This window comes from Mirounga leonina, unplaced genomic scaffold, assembly GCF_011800145.1.
Source record: "Mirounga leonina isolate KUSES-001 unplaced genomic scaffold, KU_Mleo_1.0 Mir_170, whole genome shotgun sequence".
Taxonomy (NCBI): Eukaryota; Metazoa; Chordata; class Mammalia; order Carnivora; family Phocidae; genus Mirounga; species Mirounga leonina.
Genome location: NW_023270433.1, coordinates 9,856,357 through 9,876,722, shown reverse-complemented (window position 1 = coordinate 9,876,722; position 20,366 = coordinate 9,856,357). Strand labels below are relative to the sequence as shown.

General features: G+C 42.9%; 4 protein-coding genes across 8 annotated transcripts in view; 3 read left to right on the top strand and 1 right to left on the bottom strand.

The window, feature by feature from the left end:
• Positions 1-1,583, top strand: part of RABEPK (Rab9 effector protein with kelch motifs) — a 20,166-nt gene extending 18,583 nt beyond the window's left edge. Inside the window, exons 7-8 of the mRNA XM_035015819.1 lie at positions 632-781; positions 1,251-1,583. Coding sequence (XP_034871710.1) covers positions 632-781; positions 1,251-1,543 — 443 coding nt within the window. The 3' untranslated portion in view covers positions 1,544-1,583. The remainder of the gene's footprint in view (positions 1-631; positions 782-1,250) is intronic.
• Positions 1,584-3,462: 1,879 nt separating this feature from the next.
• On the bottom strand, positions 3,463-7,858 carry HSPA5 (heat shock protein family A (Hsp70) member 5). Its single transcript, XM_035015818.1, has 9 exons — positions 7,792-7,858; positions 7,491-7,710; positions 7,159-7,390; positions 6,599-6,736; positions 6,143-6,255; positions 5,670-6,060; positions 5,300-5,537; positions 4,809-4,976; positions 3,463-4,374 (listed from the first exon to the last, which is right to left on the bottom strand). Exons 2-9 carry the CDS (start codon positions 7,610-7,612, stop codon positions 3,812-3,814), a joined length of 1,965 nt encoding a protein of 654 aa, XP_034871709.1. The 5' UTR covers positions 7,613-7,710; positions 7,792-7,858; the 3' UTR covers positions 3,463-3,811.
• A 304-nt stretch (positions 7,859-8,162) lies between these two features.
• LOC118017680 (hypoxanthine-guanine phosphoribosyltransferase-like) lies at positions 8,163-15,201 on the top strand. The gene is made up of 2 exons (XM_035015817.1): positions 8,163-8,599; positions 14,185-15,201. The coding sequence occupies exon 2, from the start codon at positions 14,278-14,280 to the stop codon at positions 14,947-14,949; it is 672 nt and encodes a 223-aa protein (XP_034871708.1). The 5' UTR covers positions 8,163-8,599; positions 14,185-14,277; the 3' UTR covers positions 14,950-15,201.
• A 3,298-nt stretch (positions 15,202-18,499) lies between these two features.
• The window catches only part of GAPVD1 (GTPase activating protein and VPS9 domains 1), an 80,097-nt gene continuing 78,230 nt past the window's right edge, over positions 18,500-20,366 (top strand). For 3 of the 5 annotated variants that reach the window (XM_035015813.1, XM_035015814.1, XM_035015811.1), the window contains exon 1: positions 18,507-18,641. The gene's annotated coding sequence lies outside the window, so the exon portion shown is untranslated. Of the gene's footprint in view, positions 18,642-20,366 lie in introns of all 5 variants that reach the window. The other 2 variants (XR_004681208.1, XM_035015816.1) reach the window with 2 other exon arrangements.

Genomic DNA, 20,366 nt, shown 5'->3' with positions numbered 1-20,366 from the left:
ACTGAGCCACCCAGGCGCCCCCAACAAATGTAATTTTATCTTTTTTTTTTAAAGATTTTATTTATTTATTTGAGAGAGAGAATGAGAGAGAGAGAGAGCACATGAGAGAGGGGAGGGTCAGAGGGAGAAGCAGACTCCCGGCCGAGCAGGGAGCCCGATGTGGGACTCGATCCAGGGACTCCAGGATCATGACCTGAGCCGAAGGCAGTCGCCCAACCGACTGAGCCACCCAGGCGCCCATCAAGTTGCTTTCTAAGGAACTGCTAGTATTTAAAACATGCACACACAGACGTGGAACTCAGCTCCTTCCGGGCTGCAAATTAGTAAACGGTGACAGTCACCAAGGAGAATATCCTGTTATTCACTGTGCTCCAGAGACCACTTGTATCAGAACCACCTGAGACGCTTGCTGAAACTATAGACCCCTGAGGTCCTCCTCCCTCCCTGGACACCCACACAGAACCTGAAGCTCCCCCAAGTAATTTCTGTGCCCCTTAAACCTTGCTCTATTACCTCCCAGAATGCTTGGCGGATGGCCTTCCATGATTGGTTTGCGCACTGCGGGAGTCTGACAGGTAAGGTGGGGTCCATATTCTAGGTCACATTGTACCCGCTCTCTTTCTCTTGGCAGGTGACATGAAGTGGCAGAAGCTAAGTCCCACTGGGGCATCTCCCACAGGCTGTGCTGCCCACTCAGCTGTGGCTGTGGGGAAACACCTGTATGTCTTTGGAGGGATGAGTCCCACAGGAGCCCTGGATACAATGTACCAGTATCACATAGGTGAGCAGGTGTTCACCGTGGGTCTTTAAACAAATGCGACCATTCTTTGAAAAGTATTACAGTGCTTTGGCTTTTTCCTCCACATCTAAATCCGAGGGAATGAAAACCAAACTTCTAGGGAATGAATGACATCATGGAAGCAGTAACACTGCCATTAGTTTTTTGTTTTTTGTTTTTAAGATTTATTTATTTTAGAGAAAGAGAGAGGGGCAGAGGGAGGGGGAGAATCCCAAGCCGACTCCACACTGAGTGCAGAGCCAGATGCAGGGCTCGATCTCACAACCCTGAAAATAGGACCTCAGCCAAAACCAAGAGTCGGATGCCTAACCAGCTGCACCACCCAGGCGCCCCAGATTTTTTTTTTTTTTTAATTTCCTATTTCTGTTAGGGCTGATACAGCAAATCACTGAGCATTTCTGGAAATGTCTTAACACAGAGTCTTTGTATATTTGTCTTTTCTCTAACATAGAAAAGCAGCATTGGACCTTGCTTAAATTTGATACTTTTCTACCCCCTGGACGATTGGATCATTCCATGTGTGTCATTCCATGGCCAGTGATGTGTACTTCTGAGAAAGAAGATTCAAATTCTGTCACTCTAAACTGTGATACAGAGAAAGGGGAGTCCACCAAAAAAGGAGTGACCCAAGGTGGTGATTTACATGAGGAAAGTCAGACAGACACATTGCTCTGTTTTGTGTTTGGCGGGATGAATACAGAAGGGGAAATCTATAATGACTGTATTGTGACTGTAGTTGACTAATAAATTCTACATTTTTATTAAATGACAAACTTTCAGGAAAGTTAAATGAAACCTTAGCTGTTTTGTACCTCCAAAATATTTTTTGCACTATACATGTAGCCCTCTTGCTCTTACCTACTTTGGTAGGTGAAAAAATGGATAGCCCAAGTGCAAAAACCTCTATTAAAAGGGTTTTACCAGCAATACAGCCTAAGTAAGTGTGATTGCTTCAGAATATTGATCACAGAGGAGCACCTGGCTGGCTTAGTCAGTAGAGCACGTGACGCTTGATCTCAGGGTTGTAAATTCAAGCCCCACATTGGGTGTAGAGATTACATAAAATCTTAAAAAAAAAAATTGACCCCCAAAATGTTGCGGAATTAGGCTGTATAAATCAGGGAGTGGACATTTACAGGTTCAAGTGTATCTTTCTAGAATTCAGAGCTGCTCTCCAGAAAGAGGTGCAGCCTGTTGGCATTTGGTACTGAGAGCTGTTGGGGACAGGGATGAAGACTGGCCCTTGTCTTTCCCAGCCACCTGTTAACACCACAGCACACAGCACTGCAGGTCATTTTTAAGGTTTGTATTGAACTTGGCCTGAAGACCTTTGGTATTGCACTCCAGGCTTGTCCAAATGCTTCTGGGGCACTGCAGCAGGGATCTGGGCCTCAGAGTAAAATAATCATGCCGTCAGGTTCCAGTTCTGCCAGTTAGCAAATTAACCTTTCAGCTGGTTGCCCACCTATAAAATATTTATTATCCTTGAGCAGTGTTGGATTTCTTATTAGCACCAGAGCCTGCCCTTTATTGATCACACAGAATTATTCATTTAGATCATCCCTTTCCTCGGGGAGCCAATCCAAGTAATCTTGAACCTCTTTTGATACAAATGACTGCCTTTGATCCACAATTGTAGTAGGACTCAAAGTAGTTTCAGGGTTACCATCCTAGACCCCCCTCCAGACCACTAATGATAAATGTCAGAGATGGAGATTCTGACATAGCAGAGGTTTTAAAATACACCTTTATATCCTAAAATCGTGAATTGAATCCAAGTGTATAAAGTTAACATCAGTGATCCGTCACTCATAGCAAGTCTTACTTAGAACTCCAGCCACTGCAAAGCATTAGTAATAAAAAGCCACCAGAAAGTTTTAAAGATAAGGGGAAATCAGAAATTTCAAGTATGTTCAAGACAATTCCACCCTTCGGCACTGTAAAATGGCCCTTGCCTAGGTAAGAATGTTTACCTTTCCTGCCCCTTTCTCTTTTTTTTAAGATTAATTTGACACAGAAAGAGAAGGAGTGGGTATGCCAGCACAAGCAGCTGGGGGGGGGGGGGCAGAGGGAGAGGGAGCAGCAGACTCTGCTGAACAGGGAGCCTGATGTGGGGCTTGATCCCAGGACCTCTGGATTACAACCCGAGCCAAAGGCAGAGGCCCAGCTAAGTCACCCAGGCGCCCCTTGTTTTTGTTTTTTTTTTATTGTGGGGGGGTGTGGGGGAAGGGGCAGAGGGACAGGGAGAGTCTCAAGCAGACTCCATGCTCAGCATGGAGCCGATGGGGGGCTCAATCTCATGACCTGAGGTCACAACCTGACCCCAAACCAAGTCAATTGCTTAGCCGACTGCACCACCCAGGTGCTCCCCCCCTTTTTTTTTTTTAAGATTTGAGAGAGAAGGAAAAGGGGGGGAAGAGGGGCGGGGTGAGAAGCAGAGGGAGATGGACAAGCCGACTCCACAACATGGAGATCATGACCTGGGCAGAAAGCAAGAGTCAAATGCTCAACCAAGTCACCCAAACATCCCCCGCCCATTTCTTAAACTAGATAACTGTTAGGCAAGTTCCCTGAAAGTACTAAATAAAACCCCCAACCCCCTCCACACAAGTGAAGACTCCAACCTTGAAGCAATGGACTTAATTAGAAGCTTATCACAAAAATTAGACCAGTGTAAATAACAAACATTTATTGGTGTCACTTATGGTAGAAAAAGTTCCTACACCAGATGCGCATGACCCAATTGTTAAATAGAACATTTCCAAGGTGAACACACACCCTAACCCAGCTTTTTTACCCACTTTTTAAGATAGCCAATTCTTCCTTTCCCCCCACCCCAAGACATGTGAGCAACTGCTAATGAAAAGCAGTAAACAGCCACTTGGGCTATAGCATCTTCAACTCCACTCCAAGGTGAAGATTCCAATTACATTCGAGACTTAAGTTCTCTCAATTTTCTCCTAACGAAAGTTCCTGAGTCCAGTATTTACAATATTACAGCACTAGCAATGTCTACAACTCATCTTTGTCTGCTGGTTCCTCATCACCAGTTGGGGGAGGGCCTGCACTTCCATAGAGTTTGCTGATAATTGGCTGAACAATTTCTTCTAGTTCCTTCTTTTTAGCTTTGAAATCTTCAATGTCAGCATCTTGGTGACTTTCTAGCCATTCAATCTTTTCCTCTACAGCTTTTTCCATGGTCTCCTTATCTTCAGAGGAGAGTTTACCTCCCAGCTTTTCTTTATCTCCAATCTGATTCTTTAGAGAATAGGCATAGCTTTCTAATTCATTTCTGGTATCAATGCGCTCCTTGAGCTTTTTGTCTTCCTCAGCAAACTTCTCAGCATCATTAACCATCCTTTCAATTTCTTCAGGTGTCAGGCGATTTTGGTCATTGGTAATTGTAATCTTATTTTTGTTGCCTGTACCTTTGTCTTCAGCTGTCACTCTAAGAATGCCATTCACATCTATCTCAAAGGTGACTTCAATCTGTGGGACCCCACGGGGAGCAGGAGGTATTCCAGTCAGGTCAAAAGTTCCCAGAAGGTGATTGTCTTTTGTCAGGGGTCGTTCACCTAGAAGTTACACCAAAAAAATAACTTGTTAGTTGTTACTGACAAACATTAGTGCATCTAGATTCTTACACTTCAGTCTGTTGGAGCCTACACTGGCAAGGCCATGCTTATCAAGCTAGAAGTGGGTCAGTATTGATCTATAAGGAGTGGCAAGTGGGACTGTGTTAAGTTACTAACTTTTAATTGAATTTCTTCTCTGCAGCATTATGAACTCTTTTCTAGGAGCCAGAAGTTATTTTTAAAGGCAAAGAGTGCCAGGTAGCTAAATTAAGAACTAGATTTTGGGGTTGACTCTATCAAACTCAACACTAGTCATATTAGGGACCCGGTCTGAAAAGAGGAGATATTTCTAGCCCTTCTCATTTCAAAAGAATATATGAAGAAGTCATGCTTCTCAAAAACATAGTATGTCATTCATAAATGTAAGGTATTACCTTCATAGACCTTGATTGTAACAGTTGGTTGGTTATCAGAAGCTGTAGAAAAGATCTGAGACTTCTTGGTGGGCACCACAGTGTTCCTTGGAATCAGTTTGGTCATGACACCTCCCACAGTTTCAATACCAAGTGTAAGGGGACATACATCAAGCAGTACCAGGTCACCTGCAAAGGTAAGTTAACCAAGGTTAAATTCTAATTCAAGAGTCACAGGAGCACTACCAAGCAGTCTCCCCCTCAACTGTGTAACTTTATCTTCTCCATCTTGCCATTTAATGTGAGGTTCTATGCAAAATCATTTCAGAAGCAGTGAATTAAATATAATTGCTAATGATCTTGAAACTGAGCCAGGTCTTGCCTTCACTTTACCCTTTACTAGCTATGTGACCTTGTTGCTCATGTTCTATTACCTTCTAAAGCAACAGATAATTATACTCTTCCTATCAAGCTATGGAAGTACCGTGGAAAATGCTGTGACAGTGACATACCTGTATCTTGATCACCAGAGAGTACGCCAGCCTGGACAGCAGCACCATATGCTACAGCCTCATCTGGGTTGATGCCACGGGATGGCTCCTTGCCATTGAAGAACTCTTTAACCAGTTGTTGAATCTTTGGGATTCGAGTAGAGCCACCAACAAGAACAATTTCATCAATATCAGACTTCTTTAAGTCAGAATCCTCCAGCACCTTCTGAACAGGCTTCATGGTAGAACGGAACAGGTCCTAGAATAGGAAACACAATTACTGTGATGATGCCTATTGTACCTAAACATTGTCTACATATCTAAATGCAGTATCTCAAACACAGAGTCTAACTAGATCTCCTTAGCAAAGCAAAAAAAGCAAGGAACATACCATATTTAGCTCTTCAAATTTGGCCCGGGTCAGAGTCTCAGAGAAGTCTTCTCCTTCATAGAAAGACTCAATTTCAATTCTTGCTTGATGTTGAGAGGACAGGGCCCGTTTGGCCTTTTCTACCTCCCGCCGGAGTTTCTGCACAGCTCTGTTGTCTTTCCTGACATCTTTGCCAGTCTTCTTTTTGTAGAGTTTGATGAAGTGTTCCATGACACGTTGGTCAAAGTCTTCTCCACCCAGGTGAGTATCTCCATTAGTAGCCACGACTTCGAAGACACCATTGTCAATGGTGAGAAGAGACACATCAAAAGTTCCACCACCCAGGTCAAACACCAGGATATTCTTCTCTCCTTCCCTCTTATCCAAGCCATAAGCAATAGCAGCTGCTGTACTGTTAAAGGAAAAAAAAGGCTTAGTTAAGTTTACATTTCACCTATTTGGTGAATGACCATACTTTTGAATTTAACACTCACGGCTCATTGATGATCCTCATGACATTCAATCCAGCAATAGTTCCAGCATCTTTGGTTGCCTGGCGTTGGGCATCATTGAAATAGGCTGGTACGGTAACAACTGCATGGGTAACCTAAAGGGATAACAAAAAGTAATTAAGCGTATTTTATCACACGGTTTTAACTCTTACATGAATTGCACTCAAACCCATCATTTTAGTTTCCAAGACAATCTGTTTGTTAGATGGGTATAATATACGTAATTTTATATCCATGGATTTTCAAGCATTAAGTGGTAATACATGAAAAGTCCCTAATATTTTGTTTGGCCTACAGTAAAACATGCAAGTAATTAAAACTGATATACACGGATGTCATTCAGATTCTAATTATTAAAACAATAACAGCATCTATACAACATAATAAATCAAGAAGAGGAAAAATAAAATTACTTAACAATGTTCTAGAAATATTTACCTTCTTTCCCAAATAAGCCTCCGCAGTTTCCTTCATTTTGGTGAGAACCATGGCAGAAATTTCTTCAGGAGCAAATGTCTTTGTTTGCCCACCTCCAATATCAACTTGAATGTATGGTTTAGTCTTCTTCTCAACCACCTATTTTAAAGAATGATTACCGTTTTCAGACACAGAAGCAGGAACATTTAAAACTTCAAGAGGGCTGTCTGAGTCCCACTTCCTCCCCCATAGTTTGGTTTGCTTTGGTCACTTGGAACTGCATATTGACTCGAAATGCTTAAGGAGTATGGGTGCTTTACAAAGACAAGCCTCTTCAGTTTTAATCAGGCTCTTAATCCTAAACGATGCAGACAGAATAGTTGTGTGTGAAAGGACTTTGCTTGCCAAGCTTACTTTAAGCAAGTTTTGTAACATGCCAAGATTACTCAATACAAGTTATTACAGATACACCACGTTTGCATCCTTTTTGTTGTCTCAACAATTTTTCAGTAACTTCCTAACCTTAAATACTCCGACCACCACCGCCCACCTCTATCCCGGCGAGGAAAACCCCATCGAACCTTGAAAGGCAAGAACTTGATGTCCTGTTGCACGGACGGGTCGTTCCATGTGCGGCCGATGAGCCGCTTGGCGTCGAAGACCGTGTTCTCGGGGTTGGAGGTGAGCTGGTTCTTGGCTGCATCGCCGATCAGACGCTCCCCTTCAGGAGTGAAGGCCACGTAAGACGGCGTGATGCGGTTGCCCTGATCGTTGGCGATGATCTCCACGCGGCCGTTCTTGAACACCCCGACGCTGGCGGAAAAATCACCAAGAACGCAAGGAATCAGCACCGCGATTCTCAGCAGCCCAGGAGGCCACGCCCCATTCCCCCCTTTGCCCAAACCCCACGTACCAAGAGTAGGTGGTCCCCAGGTCGATACCGACCACCGTGCCCACGTCTTCCTTCTTGTCCTCCTCCTCGGCCCGCGCCGCGCCGAGCAGCAGCAGCACCGCAGCCACCAGGGACAGCTTCATGTTGCCGGCGCCGTAGGCCAGTCGGTCAGCAGGCAGGCAGGACGTCACAGGCAATCCGGCCACAGGCCGCCGCACCCGAGCGCACCGAGCTTACTGATCTGAGGGTGCAGGGCCCGGGGTCAGCAGGAGCAGCAGACAAGGCGAAGGGCAGGTCCGGAAAGACAGGCCGCGGCGCTTACCTCTCAGACGCACAAAACCCCCCAAGCCGATGATTGTGTGATGTCCCGGCCAGCGTCGACCGCGCCGTCGCCGAGGGCGCTTATATACCCTCCCCCAGCCCCGTCGTGGAGGCCACCGATTGGCGCAGGCCCTGCTCGTTGGAGGCCTCTGATTGGTCCAGGCCACCAAGCTGGCCGCCGCCGATTCGAAGGGGCCTCCTCCGCAACCAGCGTCACGGCTACGCCCCCCCCGGCGGACTCATTGGCTGCTGGCCGCACCCGACAGCCACCAATGGGAGGCAACATCCGCCCCAGGCGCAGGCCCCATTGGTTTAGCAGCTGCCTGTCCCTCGTGCGACCTCTCACCCGGAGGCCGTTTCCGCCGGTAACGGCAGAAGTCCCGCCTTCCACGCTGGGCCCTGGGGGCCCCGGGCCAGTGTGGTGTGCGTGATTCCCCCGAGGCGGTGGAATTTGGGTCCTTTGCTTCTCTTTCTCCACTGTCCGCCTGTCCCTCCTCCGTCCTTCATCTCGAAGCGGGAAGCGGCTCTTCCTCCTCGCAGCTTCCAACCCGTCCCAGGCAGGCAGGTCTCCGCGTAGGTTCTGTGATCACCTCAGAACAAATTTCTTTGCCCTTTATAGCGGCTACGGTGCTGGGGTGTCCGAGCCTCAGGGCTTTTTGCTGTTGTCCGGCCCGCAGCCCTCGAGCTGGGGCCTGGCCGGAGCACTGCACGGCCGCGGATCGTGGGCTCCTAGCCATTCTGTCGGCCCTGCTCTCCCTAGCCCGCTATCTTTGTCTATACCAGGGTTCTCCACATTGCCCTACCCCACGGTAAGTCACAGGCCTGGCCAAAGTAACTACCTCCTCGCCCTGAGTCCCCACCCCAGTGTGGCAACCCTCTCCTGTCTACGGCCATACCACCCTGAACGCGCCCGATCTCGTCTGAAAAGCTTGCTAATGCCATGGCTCCCACCTTGGGATGTATCATTTTTCCAGCTTGCCGCCCCTTGCCTTCTCCTCTGCTCATCTTTTTTTCTTTGTGGCCCCGGGTTATCATTTGCAGCCTTCCTCCTCCTTTATTCTTAATACCTTTGTAACTGCATTCTTCCTAGAAAAGGTCAGATTGTGCTTAAACCCATCCGATAGACAAAGATGTCTTGATACTGCCTTTTGTATAACAACCTGTAGCAAAAAATAATAGAGACTACTATTTACTTTAGACTTACAATGTGCCAAGCATTGTTCTGTTTCCTATGTCATTCGGTCCTTATAATTTAATACTTGGGCATTTCCCATTCTCCAGATGAGAAAATTGGGACTGAAATATTAAATAACTAGCTTAAAGTCATAGAGCTGGTAAGTGGTGGAGTTAGAATCGATATCCAAGTCAGCTTGGCTCCATAGCCAATGCTCTTAGTTTCTTTTAATTAATTCATTCAACAAATCTTTTTGGAGGACCTGCTATGGACAGACCAAAGGTCTGATACAAAATATTTTGAGAAGCTTACAAAAAATGCATGGGACATTATCATAGGAACTGATGACTCCAGTATTTTTCCACTAAATGTATTCTTGAGATTCATGGTATTCATAATACCCTGTCCAGATAGCACTGAAACATCTTACACACAGATTACTAAGATGTTCAGCCTAGCAGTCAGTACTCAAGAATTTTCCTTTCTCCTTCAGTGCTTCTCAAAGGTTATGCTGGTGACTCAGAATTGACTATAGAAGTTGCATCACCCATCTTACAACAGGGCTTGTAATACTGCTGTAATACTGACCCTCTATAGGTTGCATCAGTTCATTATTAAGAGAGAAATCACCATCCAGCCACTTTACAGCTCCGTATCATTTCAAAGAGACTTTGTACATATAACATCCATTTCCCTTAAAAACAAAGCTCTCAGTTTCAGCCTTTTCCTTGATTGATGGAGTAATCGTTTTTGCAACTCTCATTTTCCTAAGATTTAGATAAGTGATATCTGGCTAATTTCCAAAGGGAATGAGTATATTGGTGGTTGTAGTATCTTTTTTAAAACCAAGTATATTAGGTGTATATTATTGTATAACCTGAAGTGCGATCTTTTATGGATTGAATAGAAAAGTGCATAGATAAATCTAGTTTCCTGAATGTTAAATGCCAATAATAGTATTGATGCCAAATTATCAATATTTAACTAAGCGCTAGATACTATGCTAAACACTTTATGTGCATTATCTCTTTTAATTCTTATGAAAGCATTTTTTTTTTTTTAACCCTTAATTTAGAGCTAAGGAATCTGAAGCCCCGAGAGGTGAAGAAAGTTACCCAGGAGATTACACAGCTGAGGAGATAGGGAGCCAGGATTTGAGCCTTGGCAATTTGACTTTTAATTTCTGTAGTCATCCTGAGTTTTGGGTTTATAAGATGTATATCTTGTTTAGGATATAGAGTAGTTACATAGTTTGCAAATATTTTGATAATGAGTGATAGACAAATGTAGATTTTTATCCAGTAATTTAAACCAGCTCGTTTTACTTGTGCTCCTTTGGGTAAGAAAATAGATTTCTATTTCCCATCTGATCTCAGCTAGGTAGAGTTAGGACTGATTAGGATTGGATGTCATTTAGTTCCTAAATCTTCCTTTTTGAAAGGGAATTACAGGCATAGAACAGGAAGGAAAAGGAAAAGACTTACGTAATTGACAAATTGAATGTTTAGACCCTGATAATTAAGAATTTTCCACATCCTTTGTTGGGGAGAATACACAACTAAGAGATAAGGCACATGATCTTGGGAGAAAAACCTACCAGAGCCTCAATTTTTTCATGTATTGAATGTCAGGGATTTCTGTCCTGTTGGTTTTAGTAGGCTTATTTCCAGGATTAGATAAGATACTGTGTGGGAGATAAGAAAAGTGTGTGGGAAGTTGTAGGATAATAGGAATGCTATAAATCATGTGAATATACTATGAGAAGAAATTTTAGAAGCTCTTCAAGAAAACCATCTCTTGAGTCAATTTTCAAGATTTCTTTCAATGGAAAGTAATGTTTGGTGATTATGTTGAATTTGACAGATTATTGGAAATATTTTTTTAAATGTTCTAATTACTGTCTTCTATTGGCTACGTAGATGTCTTTTGTATTAAGAGACTGAGCCCTTGGACCCCTGACCCTCCCTTTTCTTAGAGCATTTACTTCAAGAAAACTCTGATTGTAGGGGTACCTGGCTGGCTCAGTCAGTAGAGCATGCGGCTCTTGATCCTGGGGTTGTAAGTTTGAGTCCCACACTGGGTGTAGAGATTACTTTAAAAAAATAAAATCTTAAAAAAAAAGAAAAGAAAAGAGAGACTAGGCCTTAACCTTTATTAAACAACTGAAGAGTAAAAAGTATCTCCCTGACACCTGAGCCAGGAACAATACTAGGTATAAATCATGTAGCCTTTGTGTGTGTGTGTGTGTGCTTTTGAAAGTGCAATGTGCTATGCAATTAGTTTTCTTTGTCTTGACTTTTTTTTTTTTAAAGATTTTATTTATTTATTTGAGAGAGAGAGAGAATGAGAGAGAGCACGAAAGGGAAGAGAGCAGAGGGTGGGGAAGCAGACCCCCCACTGAGCAGGGAGTCCGATGTGGGACTCGATCCCAGGACTCCAGGATCATGACCTGAGCCGAAGGCAGTCGCTTAACCAACTGAGCCACCCAGGCGCCCTTGTCTTGACTTTTTTAAAAAAGATTTTATTTATTAAAAAAATAAAAGATTTTATTTATTTATTTGACAGAGAGAGTGAGCAAAAGTGGGGGAGCTGCAGAGATAGAAGGAGAAGTGGGCTCCCCACTGATCAGAGAGCCCAATGTGGGGCTCTCTCAGGACCCTGGGATCATGACCTGAGCTGAAGGCAGACGGCTTAATCTACTGAGCCACCCAGGCGCTCCTGTCTTGACTTTTTAAAAGTGAATTTTATAATAGGGAACCTTCCCCACAGACAAATGAAAAGTTACAAGTAGAGCATCTTCTATTCTTTCCTCCCCCACTGCCTGCCCCGGTGGGAGGCATTTAGGAGGGCATGCTGTGTCAGATAGTATGATAGAAAAGCCCATGGGTTTTGGAAGCATAAAAACTAGAGTTCTAGTTCTGTCACTAAGCTAGCAATGATTTAGGGCAAGTCAATCTCTCTGAGGTTCTGTTTACTAGCCTGTAAAATACATATAATTTTGCCTCCTCACAAGGCTGTTATGATAAAGGTATTTTATGATTTTTAAACAATTTTTAATTTTTTTTTTTAAGATAATTTTATTTATTTGAGAGAGAGCACAAGCAGGGGGAAAGGCAGAGGGAGAAGCAGACTCTCCACTGGACAGGGAGCCCAACGTGGGGTTTGATCCCAGGACCCCTGGATCGTGACCTGAGTGGAAGGCAGACGCTTAACAGACTGAGCCACCCAGGCGCCCCTGTATTTGATTAATTGAAAAGCATTTTAGTTTTATGCAGAAAACGTTTTAATTTTTCTTCTGTTTTAAATTTTCCATTGAAGTAAAATAAGCTACTAATTATAAAGAGCTACCTCTATAGAATTTGAGTGATAATATGTATCCTAAATCTCTAAATTTTTTTTTAAAGATTTTATTTATTTATTTGAGAGAGAGAGAGAGAGAGGGCGCACATGAGAGGGGGGAGGGTCAGAGGGAGAAGCAGACTCCCTGCTGAGCAGGGAGCCTGATGTGGGACTTGATCCCAGGACTCCAGGATCATGACCTGAGCTGAAGGCAATCGCTCAACCAACTGAGCCACAGGCGCCCTAAATCTCTAAATTTTTAAAATAGGAAATATAGGGGCGCCTGCCTGGCTTAATCAGAGGAGTGTGCAACTCTTGATCTTGGGGTCGTGAGTTTGAGCCCCACATTAGGTGTAGAGGTTACTTAAAGAAATAAATGCTTAAAAATAAAGTAGGAAATATATGTACATGGTATAAAATCCAAAGGGTACAATATACAATGAAAATAAATCGGCCTGCCACCCTACCCCCAGCCTTATTCCTCTACACTGGTAAAGATAACCACGGTCACCACTTTCTTGTGTAGCCTAGAGAGGTTTTATTCATATTCATATGCAGTGTGTGTGTATCCCTGTTTTAAAACTAGTGATGGAGCATGCTACATGCATGGTTCTGCTTCCATCCAGTTAGCTATATTTCTTGGAGATTGTCACAAATCCACTGCCTCTTTTTTTTTTTTTAATGTCTATAGTAGCTACACTTACCTGAATATTTACTATGTGCTGGATGTTTTACATATCTTAAAATCTTTTTATTATAAATTGCAATGTGAATACAGAAAAGTACATAAAATGCAAGTGTACGGTTTAATGAATAATCATAAAATAAATCCCTAGGTGTTCAATATCCAAATCAAGAAAAAGAATGTTGTCGGGGCGCCTGGGTGGCTCAGTTGGTTGGGCGACTGCCTTCGGCTCGGGTCATGATCCTGGAGTACCGGGATCGAGTCTCGCATCGGGCTCCCTGCTCGGCGGGGGGTCTGCTTCTCCCTCTGATCCTCCCCCCTCTCATGCTGTCTCATTCTCTCTCTCAAATAAATAAATAAAATCTTAAAAAAAAAAAAAAAAGAAAAAGAATGTTGTCAGCACCAAGAAGTCCTCACTTTTTCACCCCAGCTGACCCTATATCCCTCTTCCATAAAAAAGTTAACTTTTCTTTATTGTTACAGTCTTTAGATTTTTACCATTTATCATATTAATTAATTAATTAATTAATTCCATCTTAATTACTATAGCTTGATATCCAGTAGAACATGTCCTTCCACCTTCAGGAGTGTCTTGCTATTCTTGGTACTTGTATTTCCATACAAATTTTAGAATTAGCTTGTCAAGTTGGCAGAACAAACCTATTACATATTGTTAAGTAAGAAAAGTAAGTTACTTAACAGTATGATAATACTATACCATTATTGGGGCGCCTGGGTGGCTCAGTTGGTTGGGCAACTGCCTTCGGCTCAGGTCATGATCCTGGAGTCCTGGGATCGAGTCCCGCATCGGGCTCCCTGCTCGGCGGGGGGTCTGCTTCTCCCTCTGACCCTCTTCCCTCTCGTGCTCTCTGTCTCTCATTCTCTCTCAAATAAATAAGTAAAATCTTTAAAAAAAAATACTATACCATTATTTTTAAATATGCTTTACAAAGTCTTAAATCTCAATTTCTGTATTCTAGAATTTTTAAAAAATTGCATGAATTTAGTATTTAATAGCAAGAATGAACAATTTTCTGTTTTGAAATGATAAGTTATGTTACTTCAAGATGATGAAACATTATGTAGCTATTAAAATTGTTGATATCTATGTTTTTAAAAGAGTAAATTGTAAGTATGTTACTTTTTTGTCTACATTTTCTTGTTATTTAAAAAAAAAATCCCTGTTTATCTATCAGGAATTTACTGAGCTTGAAAAGCCTTTAAGAACTTAAAACTAAAAGTAATACAGAAGAGAACTGCCCTCCGTCCACGCACCAGCCAGCTCCGTTATGGCAACGCGAAGCCCCAGCATTGTGATTAGTGATGATGAACCAGGTTATGACCTAGATTTATTTTGTATACCTAATCATTATGCTCAGGATTTGGAAAAGGTGTTTATTCCTCATGGATTAATTATGGACAGGACGGAACGGCTTGCACGAGATGTGATGAAGGAGATGGGAAGCCATCACATCGTAGCCCTCTGTGTGCTCAAGGGGGGCTATAAATTCTTTGCTGATCTGCTGGATTACATTAAAGCACTGAACAGAAATAGTGATAGATCTATTCCTATGACTGTAGACTTCATTAGACTGAAAAGCTGTAATGACCAGTCCACAAGGGACATAAAAGTAATTGGTGGAGATGATCTCTCAACTTTAACTGGAAAGAATGTCTTGATTGTTGAAGATATAATTGAAACAGGCAAAACAATGCAAACCTTGCTTTCCTTGGTCCAGCAGTATAATCCAAAGATGGTCAAGGTTGCAAGTTTGCTGGTGAAAAGGACTCCTCAAAGTATTGGATACAGACCAGATTTTGTTGGATTTGAAATTCCAGACAAGTTTGTTGTAGGATATGCCCTTGACTATAATGAATATTTCAGGGATTTGAATCATGTTTGTGTCATTAGTGAAACTGGAAAAGCAAAATACAAAGCCCAAGATGAGAGTTCAAGTTGAATTTGGAAACATCTAGAGTCCCATTGAAATCACTAGTAAAATGATCAAATGTTCTAGTTCTGTGGCCAGCTGCTTAGAGGGGCTTCTTGCCTGTATCTTCTAAGAATTTTATTTGTTTGGTATGTTTGTTAGAAATGTCATTTGCTGCATTCCTAAAGTCTTTATTTGCACTATGAGCCTATAGACTATCAGTTCCCTTTGGGTGGATTGTTGTTTGACTTGTGAATGAAGAATCTCTTAAACCACACCACTGTTGAATGAAAATATTGAAATTGTATTTGTAGAAAACATTTAAAGAGAAGATATATTAATTTTTAATTGGCATTTTAATTTTTACATATTTAGGAAAAACCAAATGATTGAATATTGTTAATTATGCCACTGTGTTTAGAAAAGTAAGAAGCAGTCAGTTTTTGTATCGATGACAGCGTTTAAGAGGTATTGTTTTGTTGGATAAGCCATGTGTCCTTGAATTATTTTAGTGTTTCAGTATTAACTATTTTTCTGCTTGTTCAGATTATTTCTGGTGAATCTTTGTCAACAGTTTAAATACAAATCAATAAATTCCAAAATACTTAAAAAAAAATAAAAGTAATACAAGAGAACAAAAAAGGTCAGTGAAATATGTTTAAGATACAACTACATTGGGGTGCCTGGGTGGCTCAGTCGGTTAAGGGTCTGCCTTCAGCTCAGGTCATGATCTCAGGGTCCTGGGATTGAGCCCCATGTCCGGCTCTCCACTTAGCGGCGAGTCTGCTTCTCCCTCTGTGACCTCCCTTGCTTTCACTTTCTCAAGTGAATGAATAAAATCTTGGAAAAAAGGTATAATTACATTAAAGTTATTTCATATGTTATAGTCATAGGTTAAAACAAATACAGGTAAAAAAATAAAATAAGACAAATACAGGTAATGTACCAAAATTTGATTTTGCGTTAACATGACAGCTCCCATCAGTCTGGACATCCCTGATACTGATAGAAAGATAAGGGGAGGTTTTTTTTGTTTGTTTTGCTTTGTTTTGTTTTAGGTAGGCTCCACACCTAGTGTGAAACCCGACACAAGGCTTGAACTCATGACCCTGAGATCAAGACCTAAGCTGAGATCAAGAGTCGAACACTTAACCAACTGAGCCACCAAGACACCCTAGAAGGATAAGGTTTATAGTAGATTTCACTGTGCAGAAGTGCAAGTTGCATAATTTATGACTGTTCTATAGGCGTCTTTTTCCTCATTTTCAGTATTCTCAAGTTTTGGGCTTTTATCTGTGCCCTCAACTGAGCCAATAATTAAAAATTCTTTGGCAAATGTTGCAAAACCATATTGACTGAATTGCTTGGGCCTTGGAAGAATCCCCAGGCAAGTGAGGGGCCCTAAATCATAAGCTCCATCAGCTTCATAGTAAATCCATCTCTGAGTACTGCTACTATTTCTGAGCCTGCCAGTAGGAGCCAGTGTAAGACAACCTAGGGCCCAGAACATGGAGTAAGGTTATGACTGTAGTCTTGTCCTTTGCTTGCAACTGGGCTGTTCCAAAGGGCAAAAGCATTTTATAAAGAAATATTATCTGCCACCTGTGTAGAACAGTTTCCATCCATGTGTTTCTAAATTTTTTTGTTGTTTACAGATTGCCAGAGCTTTAAAAAATTTTTTTAAACTGGGGCGCCTGGGTGGCTCAGTCGTTAAGCATCTGCCTTCGGCTCAGGTCATGATCCCACGGTCCTGGGATCGAGCCCCGCATCGGGCTCCCTGCTCGGCGGGAAGCCTGCTACTCCCTCTCCCACGCCCCCTGCTTGTGTTCCTGCTCTCGCTATCTCTCTCTCTCAAATAAATAAAATCTTTAAAAAAAATTTTTTTTAAACTATGTTAAAAAATAACATTGTTCATTCACATGTATTTTTTGTTATTCAGAATGTAAAGTCAACCTAAATGTCAAAATCGATAGGGGATGCTAAATCAACTATGGTAGGTGATACTATGGATATACTATGCAAAGTTTCAAAACTGAGGTAGATTTTTATGTATTGATATGGAATGAAGCTCAGGATTTATTTTTAAACGAAAAGAACAGAATGGTATGTACAACGTGATCCTATTTATGTCCCCCCAATCTAGATATTATGTCCCCCCCTATCATTGACAAGAGTGGCTCCCTTTGGGTGGAATTGGATGGGAATTGAGGGGATTTTTTTGACTTATTTGTATTGTATACAATACAATTTTTTGGCCAATTTTTAAGGCCAAGAATGAATTTCTGTATTACTTGTTTGATTGAAAGTGAATTTTAGAAAAGAAATGTAGTGAATGTCATGGTTCAGTTAGCTTTTAGCATTGAAATTAAAAAATATATTTTTATTTATTTTTAAGGGTAATACATCAAGGAGAATGACTAAATGGAAAAAAGCGTGGGAGTTGATTCACATTTGAAATAGTTGGAAAACTGAATGTTACTTTTTTTTTTTTTTGGCCTGGAGACTCCCCTCCTACATTGGAGGATGTAATCGTTGTTTTCAATTTTTTGAAAGGCTGTCAAATGGAAAACATTTTATATTGCTCCAGGCATCAGAACTTATAGCACTGGAAGGAAGTAAAGGGAAGCCGATTTCACCGAAGGTAGAACTTTCTAACCTTCAGAGCTGTCCAACAGTGGAGCGGGCTATCTCACTTAAGATAGTGAGCTCCCTGAAATTCGAACTGTGGAAATATAAGTTGGAAGACGGGGGCACCTGGGTGGCTCAGACGGTTAAGCGTCTGCCTTCCCCTGGGGTCGTGATCTCCGGGTCCTGGGATGGAGCCCCATGTCGTCGGGCTCCTGGCTCAGCGGGGAGTCGGCTTTTCCCTCTGCTCCTGCTCGCTCGCTCTCAAATGAATAAAATCTTTAAAAAAAAAAAAAAAAAAGGTTGGAAGACCATCTGGCTGGAAGATACAAGAGAGAATTCCTGCCTGGGCCGGAGTTGGACTAACGACCTTTAAGGTGTCTTCCAATTCTGAAGTTTCTATGACTATTCAGCTCCGTTAACTTGACATTGGAATATACCTGAGTTATTTTTGTAAAATAAAATTTTATCAGATAAATCAGTCAGCTTAAAAAACTGTATGGTCAAATTTACCGTAAGTAAGATAAAACGAGGACTGGGAAATCAGGTTTAAAACTGAAAATCCAGATACCCCTGAAGGCAACTTGCGAAACTTTTAACAGAAAGGGAGGGGTGGTGTGTCTGTGCGTGCGCGTGTGTGTGAGTCGAGTGATGTGTCCTGGGCAAGTGACACTTGTTACCGAAGATGCTAATGCGCTGAATCTTTCACTTTACACGTACTTGCACAGGAGTGTTTTTCACACCCGGCAGCACCGTACGCGGAAGCGAGGTCGCGCGTCTGATGAGGGACAATTTTCCGGAAGGCGCTTCGCCGTACCGCACACGCCCACGACCGCTCCCGTCGGTGGCCGACTGGGCGGGCTGAAGCGGAAGGACCGCTCTGGCCGCCCGCGCGAACCACCAGTCCCAGGGGCCCCCGCGGCGCCGCGCACGCGCGATGGCGTGGCGGCAGCGCCGCCGCAGGACGCAGGAAAGCCAGCTAGCGAGTAGTGGCGGCGGCGGCGGCGGTGGTGGCAGTGCGCGACGAGGGTGACGGCTCCGAGGCCGAGTGGCGGTGCGGCGGAGACCTGGGTGCCTTCCTCCGTGTGATCCCGGTGGTGAGTGCGCGTCTCCGGTTAACTCGCGCGAAGTGCGCGGCTCGCTGCCTGGCGGCCGGGCTGGTCTGGCCTAGGGCCGCAGCCTGCGCCTAATGGCCGGGCCACCCAGTCCAGCTGACCCCCTGCGCCCTTCCCTCCCGTGTCGGTAGAAGTGGGGGTAGGGGGACACACGGTTAGGCCCAGGGGACAGATGTGGCGGCGCCCAGGGGCCAGGGCGGCCGGGGGCAGACGGGAGCGGGGGGAAGGGACCGGGAACGGCGGGGCGGCTTCGGGTGGGGGCCCCAGGCGAGCGACCTGGCAGGTAGAGAACTGAGCATAGGAGGCGAGAAGGAGGTGGAATATCTTCTGAGTGTCGCTGGTGAAGATGTCATGCTTCGGGGACTCTTGACAAGCTGGACTCATGGGTCTGGGGGCAGCCCACCTTGGAAAAACACACACACACAGTATACTTGGCATCTTTCCACTTGCTGTTGATGTCTTGGAAGTGAGGGACTGTTGGTTGCTTCCATCTCCTTTCCTTCAACTTCACCTTTTATTGACTGTCAAATATAAATGGGTGCTGGCTAGGCAAACCATAGAAATAAACAGTGTTCTGTGTATAGGTCTGGAAAAACGGGCATGGTGATATGTTCAGATGAGAGCTAGGCCAAAGGAGGAGGAATCATTGTTTTTATTTTAAAATTTGTGACAGAAGTCAGTTTGAGCACAGCTTTGAACTAGAAAGTATTTTAACCTGGGAATTCACCAGTTGGTGGACAGAATATAGGGGATTTTTGAACTAGAATGGGGATAAAATCACATCTATTTTTATTATCTGGTAACTAATTTATTCGTTCCTTCAATTATGAATGCAGGCAACAAACCACAGTGGAATTAGCAATGCCTGTGACTTTGTCACCAATAAAAATTACAAATATTTTTATATCATGTTTACAGGTTTTGCATATATCTCAGAATATCACTTATGCTTATAATTTTTTTGAATTTATGGCATTATTAAACACACAGATCTTGTTATTTAATGTGATGATAAAGCTGCACATATATTACCAAATCACTATATTTAAGTAACAGTTCTGTATAATTGGTTTCTTTCATAATTTCATATGTTTAATTATGTATTTAAAAGCAATCTGAGGGGCGCCTGGTTGGCTCAGTTGGTAGTGTGTGCGACTCTTGATCTCAGTGTCGTGAGCTCCAGCCCCACGTTGGGTGTCAAGATTACAATCAAGAAAATAAAAATAAAAATAAAAATCTATCTGAGAGAGAGTCCATAGGCTTCACCAGACTACCAAAAAGATCCATGGTGCAAAAAGATTAAGAACTCCTGAGGTAGAAGTGTTTGGGGATCCATAAGTCAGCCTGGAAGGATATTTGGATCTTTTTATTTATTTATTTTTTAAGAAAAGACAAGGCAAATAGGATTATAGTATAGATGAAAGGGAATTTTGTACACAGAGAAGTAAAAGACGTTTTGGCTGGGTCAGAGTAATAATTATGAAAGATAGACTGCAGATACTTCATTCAGGGGAATCAGCAAAATAATCTGAGGAAAAAAGGGAAGTGAATATTTGGCCCTTAGATTTTTGTAGTAAGGCACCGCCTAGTTCTAAGTGGTTGAAGCCTTCTAAGCTCTTGTGTAAGCCTGTGAAAGGAAATTTTAGTGCGTGCTGGTTTTCTTTAAATCATGTAGGTAGTGTGGCTTTTAAAGAGGGGGATATTCTT

Excerpts from the sequence above, each read along its gene's own strand:
- HSPA5 (XM_035015818.1), bottom strand. The coding sequence starts at position 7,612 with ATGAAGCTGTCCCTGGTGGCTGCGGTGCTGCTGCTGCTCGGCGCGGCG. Across the intron at positions 6,256-6,598 it reads AGGCTTATTTGGGAAAGAAG|GTTACCCATGCAGTTGTTAC; the intron begins GTAAATATTTCT and ends TTATCCCTTTAG. Across the intron at positions 4,375-4,808 it reads TACAATCAAGGTCTATGAAG|GTGAACGACCCCTGACAAAA; the intron begins GTAATACCTTAC and ends TGTAACTTCTAG.
- LOC118017680 (XM_035015817.1), top strand. The coding sequence starts at position 14,278 with ATGGCAACGCGAAGCCCCAGCATTGTGATTAGTGATGATGAACCAGGT.